The sequence below is a fragment of the Sinocyclocheilus rhinocerous genome, unplaced genomic scaffold (assembly GCF_001515625.1).
Source record: "Sinocyclocheilus rhinocerous isolate Xijiao unplaced genomic scaffold, SAMN03320098_v1.1 scaffold642, whole genome shotgun sequence".
NCBI lineage: Eukaryota > Metazoa > Chordata > Actinopteri > Cypriniformes > Cyprinidae > Sinocyclocheilus > Sinocyclocheilus rhinocerous.
The window spans coordinates 360,004-379,587 of record NW_015626390.1 but is presented as its reverse complement, the minus strand read 5'-3'; the positions used below and the strand labels follow the sequence as shown (position 1 = coordinate 379,587).

At 39.7% G+C, this 19,584-nt stretch overlaps 1 protein-coding gene across 1 annotated transcript in view; it reads left to right on the top strand.

The window, feature by feature from the left end:
* The window catches only part of LOC107713916 (neuropilin-1a), a 64,961-nt gene that overhangs the window by 19,185 nt on the left and 26,192 nt on the right, over positions 1 to 19,584 (top strand). Inside the window, exons 4-6 of the mRNA XM_016519574.1 lie at positions 7,956 to 8,183; positions 11,508 to 11,663; positions 14,547 to 14,713. Coding sequence (XP_016375060.1) covers positions 7,956 to 8,183; positions 11,508 to 11,663; positions 14,547 to 14,713 — 551 coding nt within the window. The remainder of the gene's footprint in view (positions 1 to 7,955; positions 8,184 to 11,507; positions 11,664 to 14,546; positions 14,714 to 19,584) is intronic.

Genomic DNA, 19,584 nt, shown 5'->3' with positions numbered 1-19,584 from the left:
CACAAATACTGACCCTGGGCTGCCCCGAGTGTGACCTCAGGATGAGATGGATGATCCAGGGGGTTTATTTTAATCTTTATTGTCCGTTTGTGTGTAGTCATTCCCATAGACAAGAAAAATCAAATAGGACTTCTCTTTAATATCTCAATTTTCTTGACAGCAATGAGATTATATGGTGAGAGACTTTTGCGGAAGTGTCAATAATGTCCCAAAAATATATTAAGAAGCATGATAAATACAGTAAAAACAGTAATATTGGGAAATATTACTACATTTTAAAATAGCTGTTTTCTATGTGAATATATGTTAAACTGTAATTTATTTCTGTGATGCGAAGCTGTATTTTCAGCATCATTACTCCAGTCTTCAGTGTCACATGATCTTCAGAAATCATTCTAATATGCTGATTTGCTGCTCAAGAAACATTTCTGATTATTATCAATATGAAAACAGTTGTGCTGGAAACAGAATTTTCAGGATTCTTTGATGCGTAGAAAGTTAATAAAAACAGTTTTTTTTAAAAATAGAAATATTTTGTAACAATAAGTCTTTACTGCCACTTTTGATTAATTTTATGCATCACTGCTGAATAAAGTATAAAAAAACTGACCCCAAACCTTTGAATGTTAGTGTATATAATAAATTATATTTCTTCATTTATTTATATGAAGTTTATTTGCAAAAACAGATAACTCCGTTTTTTTTATTTTCAAAAAAAATTTTTTTATTATTATGTTATGTTTTTATTGTGTTTTATTGTGTTAGTTAGCTGTAGATAGTTAGTTGAGATTAATTTGAATGCACAATGAATAAAACATGATTTTTGCAAATTGTTAAGAATGGAGTTATCTGTTTTTGCAAATGAACTCTTCATATATTAACATATTTAAATTTATATTTGTATTATTTATTATACTTTCAGGAGAAAAATCTGAGACAAAGTTGATACTTCACAGAACGCAAATGAGAACTCTTGAGGTTCCCATCCCCCCTGTTGCACCTCCACACACTTTGGCTCATCAATAACATCAATAAGTCTCCCACAGTATTCCATTATCTCAGTGCTGATTTTCTTAAACTCATCTTCTTGATGTGTCTGATTGGAAATAAGGTTCCTCTGGAGAGAGCAAAGACGTCTGAAACATATCGACCCTGTGCAGTCAAGGGGTCGAGCAGACGCTCTCGGCCAGGATGGGCGCCCTCGCGTAGGGTGTGTTCCTCCAGAAAACCCTCTTAGTTTATAAGCATGGGGTGAGCCGCGGGATCCTGTGTGAACGACAAATACTGTTGTTTGCAGTCCAGGACATGGGAATTTGCTGTGAGCAGGCAAACTCTGCAGAGCGTACGTCAGCCTTATCAATTAAAGACAGAGAAGGACAGCGAGAAAGCAAAGGAAAGAATGTGAAAAGCAATAGGAAGAGTGACGGATGGTGAATAAAGAAAGGGAAACTGATCTGAAAGCCTTGTCAGCACCATCTGATCTGCGTGTTTATGACATACAAGTAAAAGTAATGATTACACACAGGTGTTGAAACAGGTGTGCAGGTATTCAAACGTGGGATGATTATAAGAATGTAACACCGTTTAAAATGAGATTATACTCATTTCAAGCTGCTGCTGCTGCTACATTTGGAGAGGTAAGCTGTGGATTAGAGCAGGTTTCACACACATCCGCAGCGTGTGGGCTGAATCGCTAGAAGCAGCAGTACAGCAGAATGTCTAATTAAAGATACACAGTGTATTTTGTGAGTTTTATAGAGCTCTCAGATGGCTAGACTGATTCCAGAGCAGGCATCTTCAACTTCAGCTGCTTATATATGTTTTAAAGCAATTAGCCACGAGAGACCATGCTTTACAATGATTTTACTCTGCCCTGTCCTTAAGAACAAACTGTGGTTAAATCAATTTAACACACGTATTGAGTGGCTTATTGCTTTTATAAAATGCTAGCAACAGCAATATGATAAAGAAAAATGGCAGTATTCACTATAAACAATATTTTTGGCAAGCAATATACTTATATAGATAGATGGATGGATGGATGGATGGATGGATATTTTTTTATTTTAAGTTTAGTTACAGTAATGCAAAACAAAGACGGATGGAGTAGCAGAGTAGTGAAATGTTCCCAAGCTTTAATATGTAATATTTATTCTTTTGGAATGCATATAAAGAATAATGGGGGAGATTTTAGACAAGCAACGAGGAGGGAAAAAAACGAGAGTACTGTAGAGAGCTAATTCGAAGGCTACAAGAGAAAGAGTGAATAAACAGAGAACACAAAAGAAGGGAAGAATCTATTCAGGAAAAAAGTGTGAAAGTGACAAAGAAAGTGAGGGAGAGAAGATGAGGTGAAGAGAGGGCGAGAAAGCCTGGGAGCTACACACACACACACACACACACGGGAAAGATAAGAGATGAGAATCTCTCCACCACAGCTATCTATGAATGCAATCAAGCCTGACCCAAGCACTAACCCACACTGGACAGCATGGATATCTAACGAAGAGCTGTCCTCAGGGGGCTTTCAGACCGCTACGGTTTCACAGACACCATGTTCTTTCTCTCAGAGTTCCCTTACACCATCCTTAACAAGGGGCTTTTAGATGATTTTTAGTAACTTGCGTATCCCATCCGTAAAGAAGAGTCTGTAGTTATCATGTCATCCTGTCTTGCCGTGGCTTCCCCAAAATGGCCTTTCTTAGGGTTGAAGGAGACATGCATTTTTAGTTAACAGCTCTGCAATTTTCAGAGCCACATCAAGTGAGAAGAGAGGCTGATGTTTCGCAAGTGGGGTGGAAGGCGTGGGTGTGGGATAGAAGGATGGAGAAGTAATTTATCCTCGCTCAGAGTCAGTGTAGAAGGAGGGGACCGTGGAAGCCTGTTTCCACCTCTGAGTAAAAAACAAAAGGTAACTGTGAGAATAAATAGGAAATTTTCTAACATAAAATCGCAATTAGATGAGAGATAATGTTGCATTTACCTTTTGAAAACGGGCTTCCATATGACATGCACCACTAATAGAAAGATGAGCGCTTCATGTAGCAGCTGTAGGAATGAACGTCAAAATGTATGTTACTGTTGCCGATTTTATTGATCTTTTGAAACAGATTTAAGTCTTTCTCTTTTCAAGTAAACAGGAACTCTTCTTGTGCATCCAACCCAGGTTCATTGAGAAAACATGCTAATGGCAACATTTCTGCAAAATGATATCACATTGGTTCTTGCATGTCACTTTTAGAGTGGCTTTAATAGTCTAAGAGTCTTTAGTTTTATATGAAATAGATGAATGTGAATCTGGCAAAGTTCACATCAGCTCAGAAATCAAATGTCCGGTGAGTAGCGATAAAATACTTGCATTTGAAAATGCCATAAGATAAAAACACATTTGCTGAAGCAACCATGCCACTTTATCTTGTTTCTGCAAGTCTTTGAGCTCTTTTATTGTGACTTGTGTTTCACGGGATTTGTACCCAAGCACTCCGTATTGCAAGTGCAATGCTTTACCGGGTGCGCTACAGAGCAAGTTTACTACATCAGAAAAGCCATACATATGGAGCTGTCATGTCAAACATCAAAATGTATTAGTTTACAAATCATGCACTATGTTAAGTGTTTTCAGGTCATAACATAGTATTGTGCAATGAATCATTTAAAAACAAGTTTTTATTAATCGATAACCTGCACCTGTAATTATAATTTGTGTGAAAAGGAATAAAAGTGGTTGATGTTTTACTGCCACTGGTGTTCATTTCAGTTGGAAACTACAGAGAATTGTGTGTGTAAAGTATATAGGTACGCTTTTGGAGTGCTACATTTTTCAAAAATGTAGATAGAGGCACATTTTTCCAATGAACCCATGTGTGTACTTAAATAGCTGCATAGCCGTTTCCAGCGAACTGCCTTAAAGTCATACTGAAAGTCTGCGTCATCATCATCGCTAACTCATGTCTAGGCCATTCATCATTGAGATGCTATCTGAACGTCTTTACGATGGCACCTGTGTCAACACAGTAGGACAAGGATTGTGTGAGGAGGGCAGCTTGTTCATTGTGTCCAGTTTAGTTGTCTTTTACAAGTTTAGTTGCTTTTTTACAGGCCAGTGTCATAGGTCACATCTGGCACGGCAAGCATTCTACAAGCCCGTCTTCTAAATAAACCCCCCTACATTAACACTCAGAGCTAATGAAACCCAAGGCAGAAACTGTCTTTCTGTTCATTGCCCATTCTCGTTCTCAAGGGGAACCATCAGCCGTGCTGGCTGGCTAAATGATGTGTCAGCAACTGTAGATTGTAAGTGTGCGTTAAGTTTGTGTGTTCAGGGTAACCCCACAGCTGTGACTCCAGATTAATGTTTGTTGGAAAGTGTGGCCAAATTTTGCTTCTCAAACTCTCATCGTGCCCATTAACCTGTCTCAGCATAGCCACGGGGGTAAACGGCAAGGAAAGGTGTGTGTGTCCAGATTAATTATTCTCCCTGCAGATATATGGAATATAAACAACAGCGATTAGCTCACTAGACCCAGAACACCTCCAGCCATTTCATTTCTGTTTAAGCGTTACACAAACTTTGTCGTATGCCAAGGGATCTAGTAATATAGATCTCTTAGCGTTAACATAGCTGTGTCAGCTCAGGTTTTCAGTACTGTGTGCAGTGTAGCTCACAAACTACAAAAAAATTATAGTGTTTATAGAGAACCCTTAGATAAAGTAACAAGAATGGATACATGTATTTTAGCTGTATTTAAAAAATTTACAAAAACATCATTGATTCAAATATAATGTCTAAAAGAGAGGGATACAGCTTCAGTAATATCTGGTTTTGGTTATGTCAGAAGAACTAAAGATAAAAGGTTAATTTCTAAATGACGGCAATGTTTAGACATGTTGTATTGTTAGATATACATCACTGAGGTCTCATGGGGAGACCCCAAACGTAACAACAGTAACAACAAGTTAATCTCAACAGAACATGAGGATTAAATCTCTGACACTTTGCTGGGTTTGTTTGCACTACCTGCAAGCGATCATTTTAACAAGCATTGCCTCTGGCCTGTTAAATAAACAGCATATTCCACAGAGGCGAAGCCATCAGCCACTTCACCACATTGAAAAGATAAGCCCTGTGTATATACGTTAGTGTGGAAAAGCAAAATAAATCGTACAAAAGCTAGCCGTTAATGTCAGAATTAGCGCTTAGCTGCTATGAATCAAGCCTGTGTTTATTCAATACCACTTCACTACTCTCTCATAAATTCTGGTGTTTAAGTATAAATTTAGTTCAGAGCGACTTGAAAGTATTTGTGGCTGTGAGCGGGAAGAAACTGACAGAGAAAGCTGGATGACTCTCACAAAGCTTTATTTATTTGGCTTGAGTTTACAGGCTTGAGGCTCCCTCCCGTTTCTCATCTCAGTTTTCCCCAGTCTTTCTCTTGTAAAGTTTTTTTTTTCCCAACTACTTGCAAATAACTGCAGAAACAAACCAAGAGACATGGGAATGTGTGGATGTTTTAAGCATTTGCGCTTAGCGACAATAGCAACATGTCTCTGAATCCATATGAGACACGCATAATCACAAACGCACACACATATAAACCTTAGAATCCCACCGCAATCTGTAAACAGCAGTGAAGCATTACAAAGCCAGTCACAGTGAAGAGCCGCGAAGCTACACAGTTAGTGGACCAACAATTCTCTATAATATTTCACACTCTATATTTACGTCATCCACAGAGAGGCACTAAAACTACACAAGTGTGCCAATAACACATTGTAAACAATACTTAATATGTATTCTTGCATTAGTATTCAATGGGACGACCATCAAATGTCATCAAAAATAACTAAACAAGGAAACTGAGCAGTAATACCCACTATAGCGCCCCTTTATGACAATGCTGTCAATCGAAATGGATTCTGACATATTTCGGAATTCAACGCATTTGCTTTCATGTTCTTGCTTCGAGTATGTTCTGGGTTGTTTTGCTAAAAAAGATAATGTTATAGCATGCACTTTATAAATAGAGTGAGAATTGGTGCAGTGGAAATGTGCTCTTATCTTGCAAAAGGAAAATGCAATTCCTTCTTGCCTGTGGAACAGCCACAGAATTTTTTCCTCTGTGAGAAGATTATCTTAAGAATAGTCTACAGAATTGAGTGTGTCTATCTGTTGATGCTGGAACTTATGCAACTTTCAAAAACTAAAGATGAAAGTTGAAAGTTTTTGGCTCCATCATCAAATAGTTCCTTTGACTTTCTTTATAAGCCTAGTAACTTTTATTTCAACTTGGAAAGTTTCAGAGACACTGATTGCTGACCATTCAGCTGACAGTTTTCAACCCTAAACCCCAAAGTGTTTGTGCAATTACCCTGTCCTGTCCATGTGACACCTTCTCCTCATGTGTAATTGCTGACACCCTAGGTTCCAGTAGATTAGAATGGAGGCCTGTAGAGTTTGGGAAGGCCACGTTCATTGACTGCAACACCTTTTTTTTCTTATTTATGAAAGAAACTGCAATATTAAATGTCTGGAATTTTAAAGCTCTGTGAAAGGACTAAAAGTGTGGAATTTATGTCCTGCTGTTTAAAAACCAACCAAGTAGTGCCAACTCACTTTAGCTTCAAATTCCCGTGCTGGTCATTTTCTTTAGAGCACAGGAAAAATGGAAAAGAAATAAAAAAGAAAGATAAAAAGAAGCAGTTAACAGGTTTTGTGGTAGAGTTTTTGATGACATTAAATTATGCACCCAAGGTTCCAAAATAAAAGAAAATGCTCTTCAACATCCCTTTAAAGCTGCGAAAAATACGTTTTTTTTTTTTTTTTCAATAATCGTCCCATCCTTTGGAGAGTTGTTTGTTAGACTGTCCATTTATAATATTTAAAAAGGTGTAGTTCACCTAACAATGAAAATTCTGACATAATTTACATTCCATTGTGTCAAAGCCCCTTTCTGTCATAGAACAAAATAGGAGATATGTAGTAGAATGTCCAAGCTGCTCTCTTACACATAAGAAAAGTGAGAGTTTTTCAATGAAAAATTAGTTACATTTTGATCTGTGGCTTTAGAAGATGATTTAGAACAGAAGTTGTACAGACCATTTTAATGATGCACCATGGTCCCCATCCAATTGTTATGCAAGAAAGCAGTTTGAGAGTTCTTCAAGAGTTACCCTTTTGTATTCCACTTAAAGAGGTAAGTAATATGGGTTTGGTTTTTAGCCACTGTGACATCCTTATTTGTCATCTCTGTTCTGGTTCATGATCTTTAAACTTTTGCACCCGCAGTAATAACCACAAGATTCCACACTACATTAGGTGCAGTGCTAACGTAATGTTGAGTGTTGATGATCCAGAGGTGATCCTATATGCATCACTCTGTAACAAGAGCGTATTTACTCTTAGAGCTCTGAGCCTATTCATCACACAACAGCTTTAGCCGAGCAACCGTTGTGTAAGTGCAAAGTAGTGATGTATGTGTGAACTTCAACAACACACTGCATCAACAAACTAGTCCACCAGGGAGTTCTGCGTAAATGTTTTGACTTGCTGCATGATATAAAAGTGTGTGTGCATTTCTAAAGGGTGTAGAAAGTGAGTTTTATAAAGTATGATGGCCACATTTTGCTATTTCTTAATTGTGTTGTTTTAAGCACCAACCATACAGCAGAGAGTGCATATGTAACATTTAATAAGTACGGGCTCATATGGGCTTTTACTTTCTTTTCGGTCTCGTTTCGTCTTTATCATTAGCCCACACATCCAAGAAATCAGGCAGCAGCCATATCCCGAGCAGGGTGGGCCTCCTCCACGGCCCATAAACCATGCAATCATCGAGCAAAACAACACAGACCACCGTGTTCTTTCTTCAATGTTTGTTTTTTTCCCCCTACTCCATCTGCCTCAGTGAACAAACAAAAAATCCTAACTTTTTCCTTGCTCTCTGTGTTCACCTCAGGTCCAGAATGTTCCAGGAACTTCACCTCCAGCAGTGGAGTCATCAAGTCGCCGGGTTTTCCAGAGAAGTACCCCAACAACCTGGATTGCACGTTCATGATCTTTGCTCCCAAGATGTCGGAGATCGTTCTGGAGTTCGAGAGCTTTGAGCTGGAGCCAGACACACAGCCACCCACTGGAGTGTTCTGCCGCTACGACCGCCTGGAGATTTGGGACGGCTTCCCTGGAGGTGAGTCACTGGAGAGATCTGTTGCTCCAAACAGGAAAATCTGAATGTTTGAAACAAAAGATCATTTAGTGGATGATGTTTGCACATTGGTTCTCAAATACTCACACTTCAAAGGACCAGCAACAATAAACTTCAATCTACAGAAACATGACATGACATCAGATAACAAGAATGTATACTAGGTCTTTACGATGTAAAATAGAGTTTACATTTTCTGACGAAAACTTGAGTGTCCTATGCAAACCACACCAAAACAATGTACTAGGTGGTTGGGAGGGGATTTTCTTCCACGTTGACAAAAAATTTGCAAAAATTGTACCTTTAGGGATACAACAGCTTGTCACGGCAGGACCCATAAAGGGTCAACTTCGTGCCTTATCTACCTTTAAAATGTGCATATTAGGACTTAGAGTAGTAATATGTACCCTTAAGGTACTGCTTATGGATCTTAAATAAGGTACAATGTCATTCCTTTAAGCATACTGCCACAGTAACAGGCTATTGTAACCCTGAAGGAACTATTTTTGCAAATTTTATCTGAGATGGCACCAGTTTTATTTCAAAATTGTAAATCTGATCATATAGAAAAGTAATAGCAAGCCTTTCCTCAACAAGCTGCATAAATTGCAATATAATACAATTCAATACTTAAGAAGGCAGTCTGGAAAATGAAACTAAACAATGGTCAGAGCAGAAGTAATTGGGAGGGTCTCATCTTTGGCCTTCTGGAAATGGCCTTTGACAGATAAGCCAGACGGTATGACTAAATAACAATGCCGTATGATTGATCTCTAGGGGAGAACAGACGCCTGACCTCGATCCATTTGCTGTGTTTCACATGCAAAACAAACCTCTCCTAGGCATGGCCAAGTGTCGATAAGATATTTAACCTCGCACACATACTCTTACATCCACAAATGTGATATATAAGTGTATTTGAGAACATGTTAGTAAGAGCTCTTTATCCCGTCTCTCTGGACATTAGACTGTGGTTTGTTTCGGGCAGTTCAGGTTGAGGGACTCTGGAATGTAGACTGTTGTCATAACACCAGAAATATTCTGTTCTCCCAAGAAAATTACAGTTTTTATTTGTGCGTGTGTATTTGAACTGCTTATACACACCCAGAAGCCCAACAGGAAGATTTCAGCTCAAAGCGGGAAGGAAGTCTGCGAGGACCAGAGGTCTTATTCAGTTTCCACTTCATTATCGACTTTTTTCTGTCTTGACGGAAGAGAGAAGTCGTGAACAAATGACACCTTTGATCTGAGACTGAGCCTTTTGAGCTTTCTCATCAGTTAAAATTTTTTAAATTAGTTTTAGCATTCTTCCGAGGATATGTTGTGAATCTATTGTCGCAATTATGATTAAAGGAAGTCTGTTTAAATAATTGTTTTTTAAAGGTTACACAAAGTATTTTGTGGGCAGGTCCAGACAGAATTCGCAATCATTTTCGGAATTTGTGGAATTTTCTGGATGGATTTTGAAGGAAAACAGCGGAAAGTCCTATGCTGTTTGTTTATTTTAGGTTTCCTTAATTTTTGTTTTGTGTTCCATGGCAACAGCATGCAGGTTTGGAACAAGATAATTATGATAAATACTGACAGAATTTTCATTTCTGGGTGAACTATTTCTTAAAAAAGTGCTGAGAATGCTGCACTCTTATCGTTTTCGTAAGCAAACTCAGGAAGTGAGGGGTGTGTAGAACTTTGTGAATGATGCTCTCCCACTTCTCCAAAAACCTACAGAATTTTTTGTGAATCCAAAATCCATGTAGGCCTGAGGAAAGTGTAGCACCTGGGACAAAGGTTGCATGCTTTTATTTTAGACCCAGCAGCCTCTGTTGAAAAATCTACAATAAAAAGGTGTCCCCACAAGTGCACGGCGACAGAGAAAGAGCCAAGAGGGAGGCTGAAGACAAGACTTTAAAGGGAAAGTCCTGGTGCCTTAGGGCCTCAGTGTAACTCGTCTCTACGGGTTCAGACACTATCTGCATTACCTGTGGAGCCACAACAATCAATAAGTGCATTAGTGTGGAAAGGCTGCGAGGCATGAGACAGAAGCCTCTATGACTTCGAGCCCTCAGCCCACCCCTCCATCACCCACTGGCCGCCCACTTTAAGGCAGTCGCAGCCTGGCAGAGGTTTATAAAGCCCCCTCCTCCTCCACCAGAGCAGACATGCTGGATGGGTTCATGGAGAGGCTCTTTAAAATTTCATAGCCCTGTTGAGTCATGCAGATAATCCGGATGCTTCACCACACCCAGAGCTGTCTCAACACACAAGCGCACACATTTATGCACACTTGGATGCACCTGTTTCGATAAATTCTTATGAAGATTAAGATTCATGTAAACCCGTAGATCTGTTTTATATCACACACACACACAAAGCTGGCAGATCTGTTTAATCTCTTGTACTGTAATGGGCATCTTCTCAAAGAGCCAATCGCAGTTTCTTGTTAAGCCAATATTTCAGTAATTTGTGGTAAATTTTAACATAATCCCAGATGTTTCGTGTGGTTCTTATTTTGTATTGGGTCAGTAATTAGACCTTTTACTCGGGTTTTGAGATTGCATGTATATTTGTAAACCTTGGGTTAATCTTGCTATTTGCATTTTTACTAGGTTAATTTTTTTTGACTGTGTGCAAAAAATGCACACAAATGTGTAATTTCAGTGTAAATTAAGTTTCCGTGGTTGTTCAAAGCTCATGCATAATTAATAAGGCAAGCACTGGGGCCATTTATAATTGGTTGTCTGTTGCCAAACAACTTGCCTTTACATTCTAGCACCGCAATCTACCATGGTACAAGTTTGCTTAAACCAAAGTTTAAAAGTGGCCTTAAGACAAAAGACATGTGCATATAGTATGAAAAGCTCTTTTTCAATACAGCTTCAAAGCATTTCCTTCTCTTAGCTGAATGTACTGCATACCTCTTAATTTACAGTCTTAGTTGTGTTTGGTTCCTTCCTTCTTGTCCCTTCCAACTCCTACACGTTTTTTTATTTTAAAGTGGCTTCTGGGAAGTCACATTAAAGTGGCCCTGGAATGAACAATAAGTGCAGGAATCTATGGTCGCCACTGAAAACAGAAACCCAAGGTCATAGACACGTACAAAACAGACACTGCCCTCTTAATTTTCATCAACAGCAAGGTGTAGAGAGAATGTTTTGTTCAGTCAATGCAGTTATACAAGGTCAACCAATCACACTGTCCTTGACGTTCACACACTTCAGGATCAGCTGTGATAGAATGGCTTGAATAGTAGATTATTAAACCTATCTATCATGCCTCTCTTTCCTCTATCTTTGTCTGTTTCCACAGTTGGTCCATACATTGGCAGATACTGTGGACAAAATACTCCAGGACGGATCATATCCTACACTGGAATCTTGGCTTTGACAATCAACACAGACAGTGCTATTGCAAAAGAGGGATTCTCAGCTAATTTTACTGTGCTGGAAAGGACAGTCCCGGACGGTAAGTCAATACTGCAATGTTTAAAGTGCATGAAATAATTCATGAAATTAATACTAAATTCACATGAGATGAAGTCTCCAGTAATATCAGCATCCTAGAAGAGGTTGTTTATTGTGCATAACATGGATCACCATGTTAAGATCACACAACCAGTCATGTTGTGCGATTAATTCACTATGTCAATATTGTGTTCAAGATTTAAGATTCAGTAGTTAATAAACACAAACTTTAGATAAACTTGTATTGCAAAAAAAAAAGAAAGTCAAATTGTTATTCTGCGAACCATTCAACCATTGGTGCTCCATAGCTGATAGAAAGGCCTGTTCTACCAGTTTTGGAATTTCTACCAGTTTTGAAAGGTGAATGAAGGCTGGTGAAACGTAATTACTTCAAAAACCTCTAGAAATTACAAAAAAAATAATAATAATTAATAATAACTGTTATAAACCAGGCAAAGGTCCAGTTTTCTTAACCAAAGTTAGTATAAGCTGAAAAAAATCTACTTATAGAAAATCAAAAAAAAAAAATCTAGGTTAAAGGGCATTATGAGAACTTTATTTTGAGAATGTTTGTAGCCAAAGTTATTGAATCACACCCTGTTGATTAGGGTATAAACCCATATACAGATGTGTACCCACATTCACATGCAAATACAACATGATATGACATGGGAAGTTATTAAATCACCACGGCCCGCTCAGCTGTGGCCCTCTTTCATTAAGTGATTGTGTTAAGAGTCATGACTCATCTGCCCTGCTTTATGGGGATTGGTTTACTCTTTTTTTTCCAAACCAGCTCACCCAGAGGGTTCACCTCTTCACCCCAATTTAAGAAATGCTCCAACTAAACATTTAATTTCAGAACACACCACCAACCCTCACCCGCAATCACGCTATGCATTCAAAACTATCCTTAGACACTTTCTTACTCCTCCTCTGTCTGTCTTTCCCACCGTCTGTCTTTGTCACCTACCCTGTTCAACATGACAAGTAGTGGTGCTTGTGATTCGACATATGTCCAGTATAATTGCAGCTCATACCAGTTTAAGGTGGATACATATTGTATATATCATAAAGTGCATATTGCCATTAATGTTGTGAACTGGTGTACCGTGTTATATTTCAGCTTGTGCTCTCAGAACACATCAAGGTGTTTACTACATCTCTGCCATCCCAGCTCATGCTCAAGAATACATTCAGTGTGTTCACAGCAGGGGCTTTGCCCAACAGTCGCAGTCTATCAATTATTTATTGCCTCCATAAATTTACATTCTGTGGCAGCTTCTCTCACAGTTTGACATGTTTACCAGTATATTGTGCTTTGCAGGAAGGAAGGAGATCGCCATTGGCAATAAGTCTTTATGCGAAGGATTTTGTCAGTGAACCGTCATAGATTTATGGTCTCTGCTGAGTCGGATCGAACAGTGACGGATGCCAGATGTAATCAGACGAGAGATCTGGTTGTTTTCAGTCATTGTTCTAAAGAATGAAAGGGTGGAAAGTGGATAGATGGCTTGAAGAGATAGAGAGATAAAACAGAACAAAAGAGAATGAGTCATGTTAAGATTAAGTTGAGCTGAGGTTTCAAGGGTAAAAGAGAGAAATTCATGAGAAGCACATAAAAGACTCAACAATCACTTTTGATTTTGAGTTTAGTGCTAGCACGAGTTGCTAAGCTAATGAAGTGATTTTTAATATGCACAAAAAAAATACTTTTACAAATTTCTACAATATATTGGTACGTTGAAAACATCTATGGCTACTCTGGTATATTTTTGTAAGGATATTGGATAAAATAGTATTAATACTTTTCCATCCTGAATTAAATGTACAGTTATATAGGCAGTTAAACTCTCTTTTACAGTTATTTTTCAAAATGCATTCTGTGATTGGTTACTTTATAAAGAATAAATGCTGCCTTACAATTTAAACAAAAATAAGTATCTTAGACGGTATCAAAAATTTGTGCCTCTAGGAAGGCAGATCACTAGGTTTTGAATAAACAAATAAAACTACTGTCTATCTAACACGCATGTTTTCTCCATCTGCTACATGTGTTTAGTCCTGGATGTTTGGGCTGTGTTGTTTGTGTATGTGCATATCTGACCTGCTTGAACCTTTCACTGTTATATTAGGTAACACGAGCTCACCCTGTTTCAACATGCATTTCCTTACATTTAAAACTGTGTTTGTTTGGAGTCTGTGACCTGTTGTAAATAAATTAGCATGTCTCCCACCTCAGCCTCAACATTTCCCCATCCTTCACTGTCTCAGAGTCCTAAATTTTGTGCCGAAGCGTCTGGAAAAAGACCCTTGGGGGTCAAAGCATGAACTTTGCTTGTCTCAGACACACGGTCAGCATGCCTCGAAACGACTGCCCCATAACGTCACAAAACAATCAGCAATGCCCTTATCCTGGGTGGCATGGCATGAGGAGTGATATACAACCTGCTCTCCTTCCGTCTGAAAACACAGACATGCTAGAGACGTCTCTGACTTTCCATTCCTCCAAGTGCTGACGCTGGGGAAATGGCCTTCCCGTGTGCCATTTAACTGTGCACCTTCAGAAAGCACTTCTTTTATGAACCTCAAGACTTCTCTCGCCGCTGGACTTAAGAGCTTAAACTGAATGTTTTATGAATAAAGGTTTGCGTCTTAATGTGGTACACTTCCCACAGTGCATCCATTAAACTGTGGGAAAGAAAAGTGCGTATGTTTTATTCTGGTGCTAAGAGATGGAAACCTATGGTACTTTGCCTCTGAGTGGCCCATTCCCGAGAGGAAGGCCTTAGTTTGGGTCGTGATCTGATGTATTCTTTATTTAGATCGTGAAATGACATTTTAACAACTCCCCCGCCCCTATTTTTCTCTGTGCTTTCCTCAGACTTTGACTGCACTGAGCCTTTGGGTATGGAAACTGGGGAAATCCATTCTGATCAAATCATGGCCTCATCCCAGTACAACCCCAGCTGGTCTCCGGAACGATCTAGACTCAACAACCCTGAGAACGGTTGGACCCCTGCGGAGGACTCAAACAAAGAATGGATCCAGGTACTGTACGATTCACACGTGTATACTGAAGATAGCAGTTTATTATGAGTAAGTAATGGAGGAGGGATTTGTCCTTGGCAGAGAATAGAAACTTCTGTGATATATTTTGAAGAATAGAGAAGTCGAGTCTACAGACGAAAAGTTTGAAACTCCCTCACACTTTTATGATTTTTGAGTTAGAAACTTTCTCTAGCTGAATTTGACTTCAACTCTATCAGGCAGCCTTGCAGATGCTTTTGCCACTGGCTCTCTTTCGAAGACCAGCAGCAACATCTGTTGAATTTTGCCCTTTGGTTGAAAGCCATGGAATGTTAAAACCCAAATGCACTGGTTCGCTCTGGCCCCAGTGAGTCATCCTGGCCAACAGATGCTTGTAACCTTAACAAAGACTGTCTATGAGATGCATCTGGGTGTGTCTAACATGATCTTAATGTCCGAGAGACAATAAGAAACCTAAAACTTATTCTGAGGAATGTGGCCACACACAAGGACAGTGACATGGACAACACATTATTTGCGTGTGTATTTCAGTCGCATGAATCTGTGAAAAACATTTGGCAGGAGTCATTGTGTTGATTACACAAACATTGCAGCACCTCTGCAGGCCTTTTCTTGCACTTGGGGGTTTTTCTGTGACCCAAACCTCAAGGGTACCCTCAAAACCCAGACTTGTTTTATAATCTTTGCCTGACTGGAAAGTTTGGGCCAAAGAGACTGCTCAGGAGGTTAATAACAGACATGACCCACAGCCAAGTTTTTGCTAGGGGAGGCCTGTTAAGCAGATTTTCCTTATTGCTGTCAAAATATTGTCTGTGTTCTAAACCAGAAACTAATTGAATTAGAGGACGGTGCCTCAACTTAGCAGAGAAGAGGAACCACAATGTTTGATTCTTCGCTTCGATGTAAAAGCGAGATGTACGCATTTCCTGAGGAACTGGAGACAAGTTCTTCCCCAGTGGCTACAAATTCTGACCCACGTTTTAGGAAGAAATTCCACAAGTAGAGCCCTGAGGATACAATGTGGAGTCTGATCGAGTTGAGGATTGTAACTGTAGCCGATTTCTCAAGTGCTTTTGATCATAGTAATTCAAAGTTCTTCTTTGTTTAGATGGACTCATTATGCTTATAGATTACCAGTCTCTGTCAATATGGTATTGATCGGGACTGTTATACAGAGCACAATGAACTATCCTAACACTCTACCAGGATGTTCTTTGAGAAGCAGTCGATAATTAGCCTCTACTCGTTTTACAGGCCATCACTTTAAGTGAAGCATTCTCATGTTCGTAAGATGACAGTATATTTATCAATGTTTGGCGTGCGGTTTTGACATGCTGTTGTGCTACTGAGTTTTATTTTGTATCCAACCAATGGGAAGTCTTCAGAAAAGAAACATTCTGCTTATGTGGCTTAAATGAGTCTAAAAGATCAGAGAACATTTCTCTTCTAGCACCCAAACCAAATCGGTTCCACATCATTTCACAGTTGCCACTTCATATTTTATTCAGGATAATTAAGTAGACTTTACAACTGCTCACACTCTTGGCTTGCTGAACTTGTTTAGTCATTTCAGATATTAATGAAACCCTAAATGACTCGCCTCCCACAGTGAGGTATCGAGCTGAAGAGAGCACAATTTTGCAGCCGCCTGGAATTCTCTAAAGGGTATTGATTAGAGGAAGGGTACTCTTTTTGGTGGGCGAAATTTCAGCAAATCAAACGTATTCTGTTTCAGCTCCCATGTACCGTGCCCCTGTAAATCCCTTTCCGCCAATCAGATGTCAAAGTTGAACCCCGCACATCTGTTTCCAAGGGAACAAAGGCGGAACCCCGCCGAGGATGAATGATTTATAATTTGGAGACGTCCTGCGCTCGTTCTCTCTCTCGTGCCCGGCACTTGTGGAGGAGTTTAATTATAACAAGCTTTATTAAAAGAGTGGAATTCTTCATTTCGCTTCCATTAAGCAACATGACCCACCACAACAGTATTTCTCCATCTAATGGCGCAGTCCACTTGGCACGCACAACTCGCTCGCTCCTGTGTCCTCCAACGCATATTATCAGTTCATTATTTATTACATTTACACTCTCGAATGTAATTTACAGCCGACACTTATATTATTCATAGAGGCCGGTTCTTCCTTGTTAAAAATCCCCATTTCTTGCAGTTTTTTTCTACCCAGAAGGTGTCAAAAAGACAGCGTTTGTCGTGCATCTTAATGCAGCTTCAAATTAGATTCAGGGTTTAATGCTCCCAGCTTGCCACTCCTGATAATTAGTCGAGGGTCAGGAGATCTTGAGCTAAGCCAGTGGGCTACACAGGCTTGTCCGTTTACAAGGGTTTGTGCCATGCTGAAAATCAAATGGCCGTTCAGACGTATGATGAATGAAAGAAGGGGTGAAGTCTTGCAGAACAGGGGAATCTGGCTCTGAAAACTTCCAGTGTACTGTGTTTATGGATACGGCCTAGTTTAAATCGGAAGACCGTGTTAAAGCGTGACAATCCGAGATACCTACATCTGTACAACACATTTCAACTCTCTCTCAAGGAAAGACTTCCGATTTATAGAAGACCGTAACCTAAAACAAAAGACGCTGTGAAGGTTCTTATGGATGGCAGATTTTCAGTCCCGTGGAGAGCTTGGCATAACACAGAACAGATCCTGTTTTGGTAGACATCAATGCAGTATGTGGCGTATTGCAAGTGATGCAATAAATGCACGCTCATCCACTCCAGGAGCATCAAAGCACTTTTATGAATTATGCATTTTGATCTGGGAAAAAGTCAACTGTCAATAGTTGAAAGCCCCTGTCTAGCTCCTAATGGTTGAATAGAAGTTGCTCATTATAGATCATGTTCTGTTTCATTAATCTCAGCCTCGCAATCATTCTCGTCCACAGGTCTACCGAAACGCATCAGCCGCTTGCCTTTATGCAGCGGTGCTTGGAATACGCAGCGATTCATTTATAAACCCGCTGCATACGTCTGTCCTGCTGTTCTGCTAAATGCTTTGATCAGGGCTTGATTCAGGAACGCGAGGGCTTTTCTCCTTCGCATCACTGGAGAGGATGTTTACCTTCATTTTGTTCATTAAAGCATCTCTGACAAGAGGTCAGAGTGTTCAAAACAATAAGGACGATGTCTTCAAGTCTGGAACTGTAGAGTGCCAACCAGGTTTTGTGTCGGCCAGTTCAACGGGAAGCCGTCAGCTTGATTGATGGAGGTGAGGAGGGAATGTGCCAGGTAGGGCTGTGACGGTCGCCGTGACAACCGCGTCACCGCGGTGGTCGCTTACCATTGCGGTTGTCTACTGCCACCAGCGGTAGTGCACGTGACGTCACGCACTCTATAACAAGCATAATACGAAGTTTTGTATACAAGTGTAATAACAGTAATAACAGTAGTGGAACAGTGAACCGTGTCTACACCGGACGCGACACCACCGCGTTGCAACAGGTTGAGTCTGTCTAGTGTCTACACAGGACATTTGAACTCTTGTGTCAGTACCTCATAAATAGAACAAGGCAGTTTACTGTCGGGGATTAGTCGTGTCGTGCCGCATCCAGTGTAGCATCACTGATTATAATGAGTTTTATAGTATTTTGTCGCGCCGCACAGAATTTAACTTTCTTATTTAGTCTACTTTCTTGTTTAACGGTATTATTTCTTTTATATTTATTTTAGTGTTTTGCAGGCTGCGTATTCACTGACTGAAGTGCTAAAATAAACACGAGCTGGCGAGTTAAATCGGATGTTATACAGTATATATATAATATTAATATTAATTATATAGTGTATATATATATTTATGTATATTTATTTATATCAACACCGCGCCACCGGCGGTAGTTGGTCCATTACCACCGCGGTGGTAAAAATCTGCCACCGTCACAGCCCTAGTGCCAGGGCTGTAGATGGAAACAATGATTGAGACACCACCCCACCCTCTTATTCTTATCCCCTGTGCCACTGCCTTAAGTCGCCGACCCATTTTGCTACAAAAACAGATTGGAATTCCAGGGCCATCAAGCAGGCACTAATTACAGACTTCCTCTGAGAAAAAAGTTCCTCTCAGACTCTTATATATTCATCGAGGAAGGTTGAATGTAACGAAGGATAGAGCCAGAATGAGGGAGACTTAGGGGCGAAATGTCACTCCAGAAACAACACAATTGGCCATATCCTGTTTGCCTTCGAATGTCATCTACATATGCTTTCCATTAGCGATGGTCATCTAGACGCAGCTATGTCCGCTCTCCATTGTTTTGCTTAGATTTGGTTCTCTCTTCAATTAAAGGATTAGCTGCTGCTATTTTGAGACGGGTGCTGTTCTCCTGCCAGCTGATGAGTAATTAGACAGTGGGACTGTAATTAACATGAGAGTCTCTACTGACAAAGCCTGCAGAGCTGGTGTCAAGCTAGGCCACCCTGCTAGCATCACACCTGCGCTAGGTACATTCTTATGATTTAGAGTTTAAACCATCTTCAGTGCCTACATGTAATTAGCTTGAAGCATTTAAAATATCTTCTTTGATATCATTTTCTCGCAATTAAATATGGATCCAGGTGTACGTTGGATACATTAAGCTCTTCTGCTAATGTGAAAGAGGTCCAAAGGCTAGCAATATAGAATTTATGCTAAATTCATGTCAGAGAAAATCCATTTCTAAGACGAACAGGATGTTCTTTTGTCATCAGTGAGCTTATTGTTGTCTTATTGTGTTTAATATCAACAAAACATTATGTGAACATCGTGATAACAGACCTGTTGCCTGTCTCATACCGGAAATATAGTTGTATGACCATTCTTCCCTCATGTAAATTAACCATGGTTTTACTATAAATAAAATTGTAGTTTAACCATGGTAAC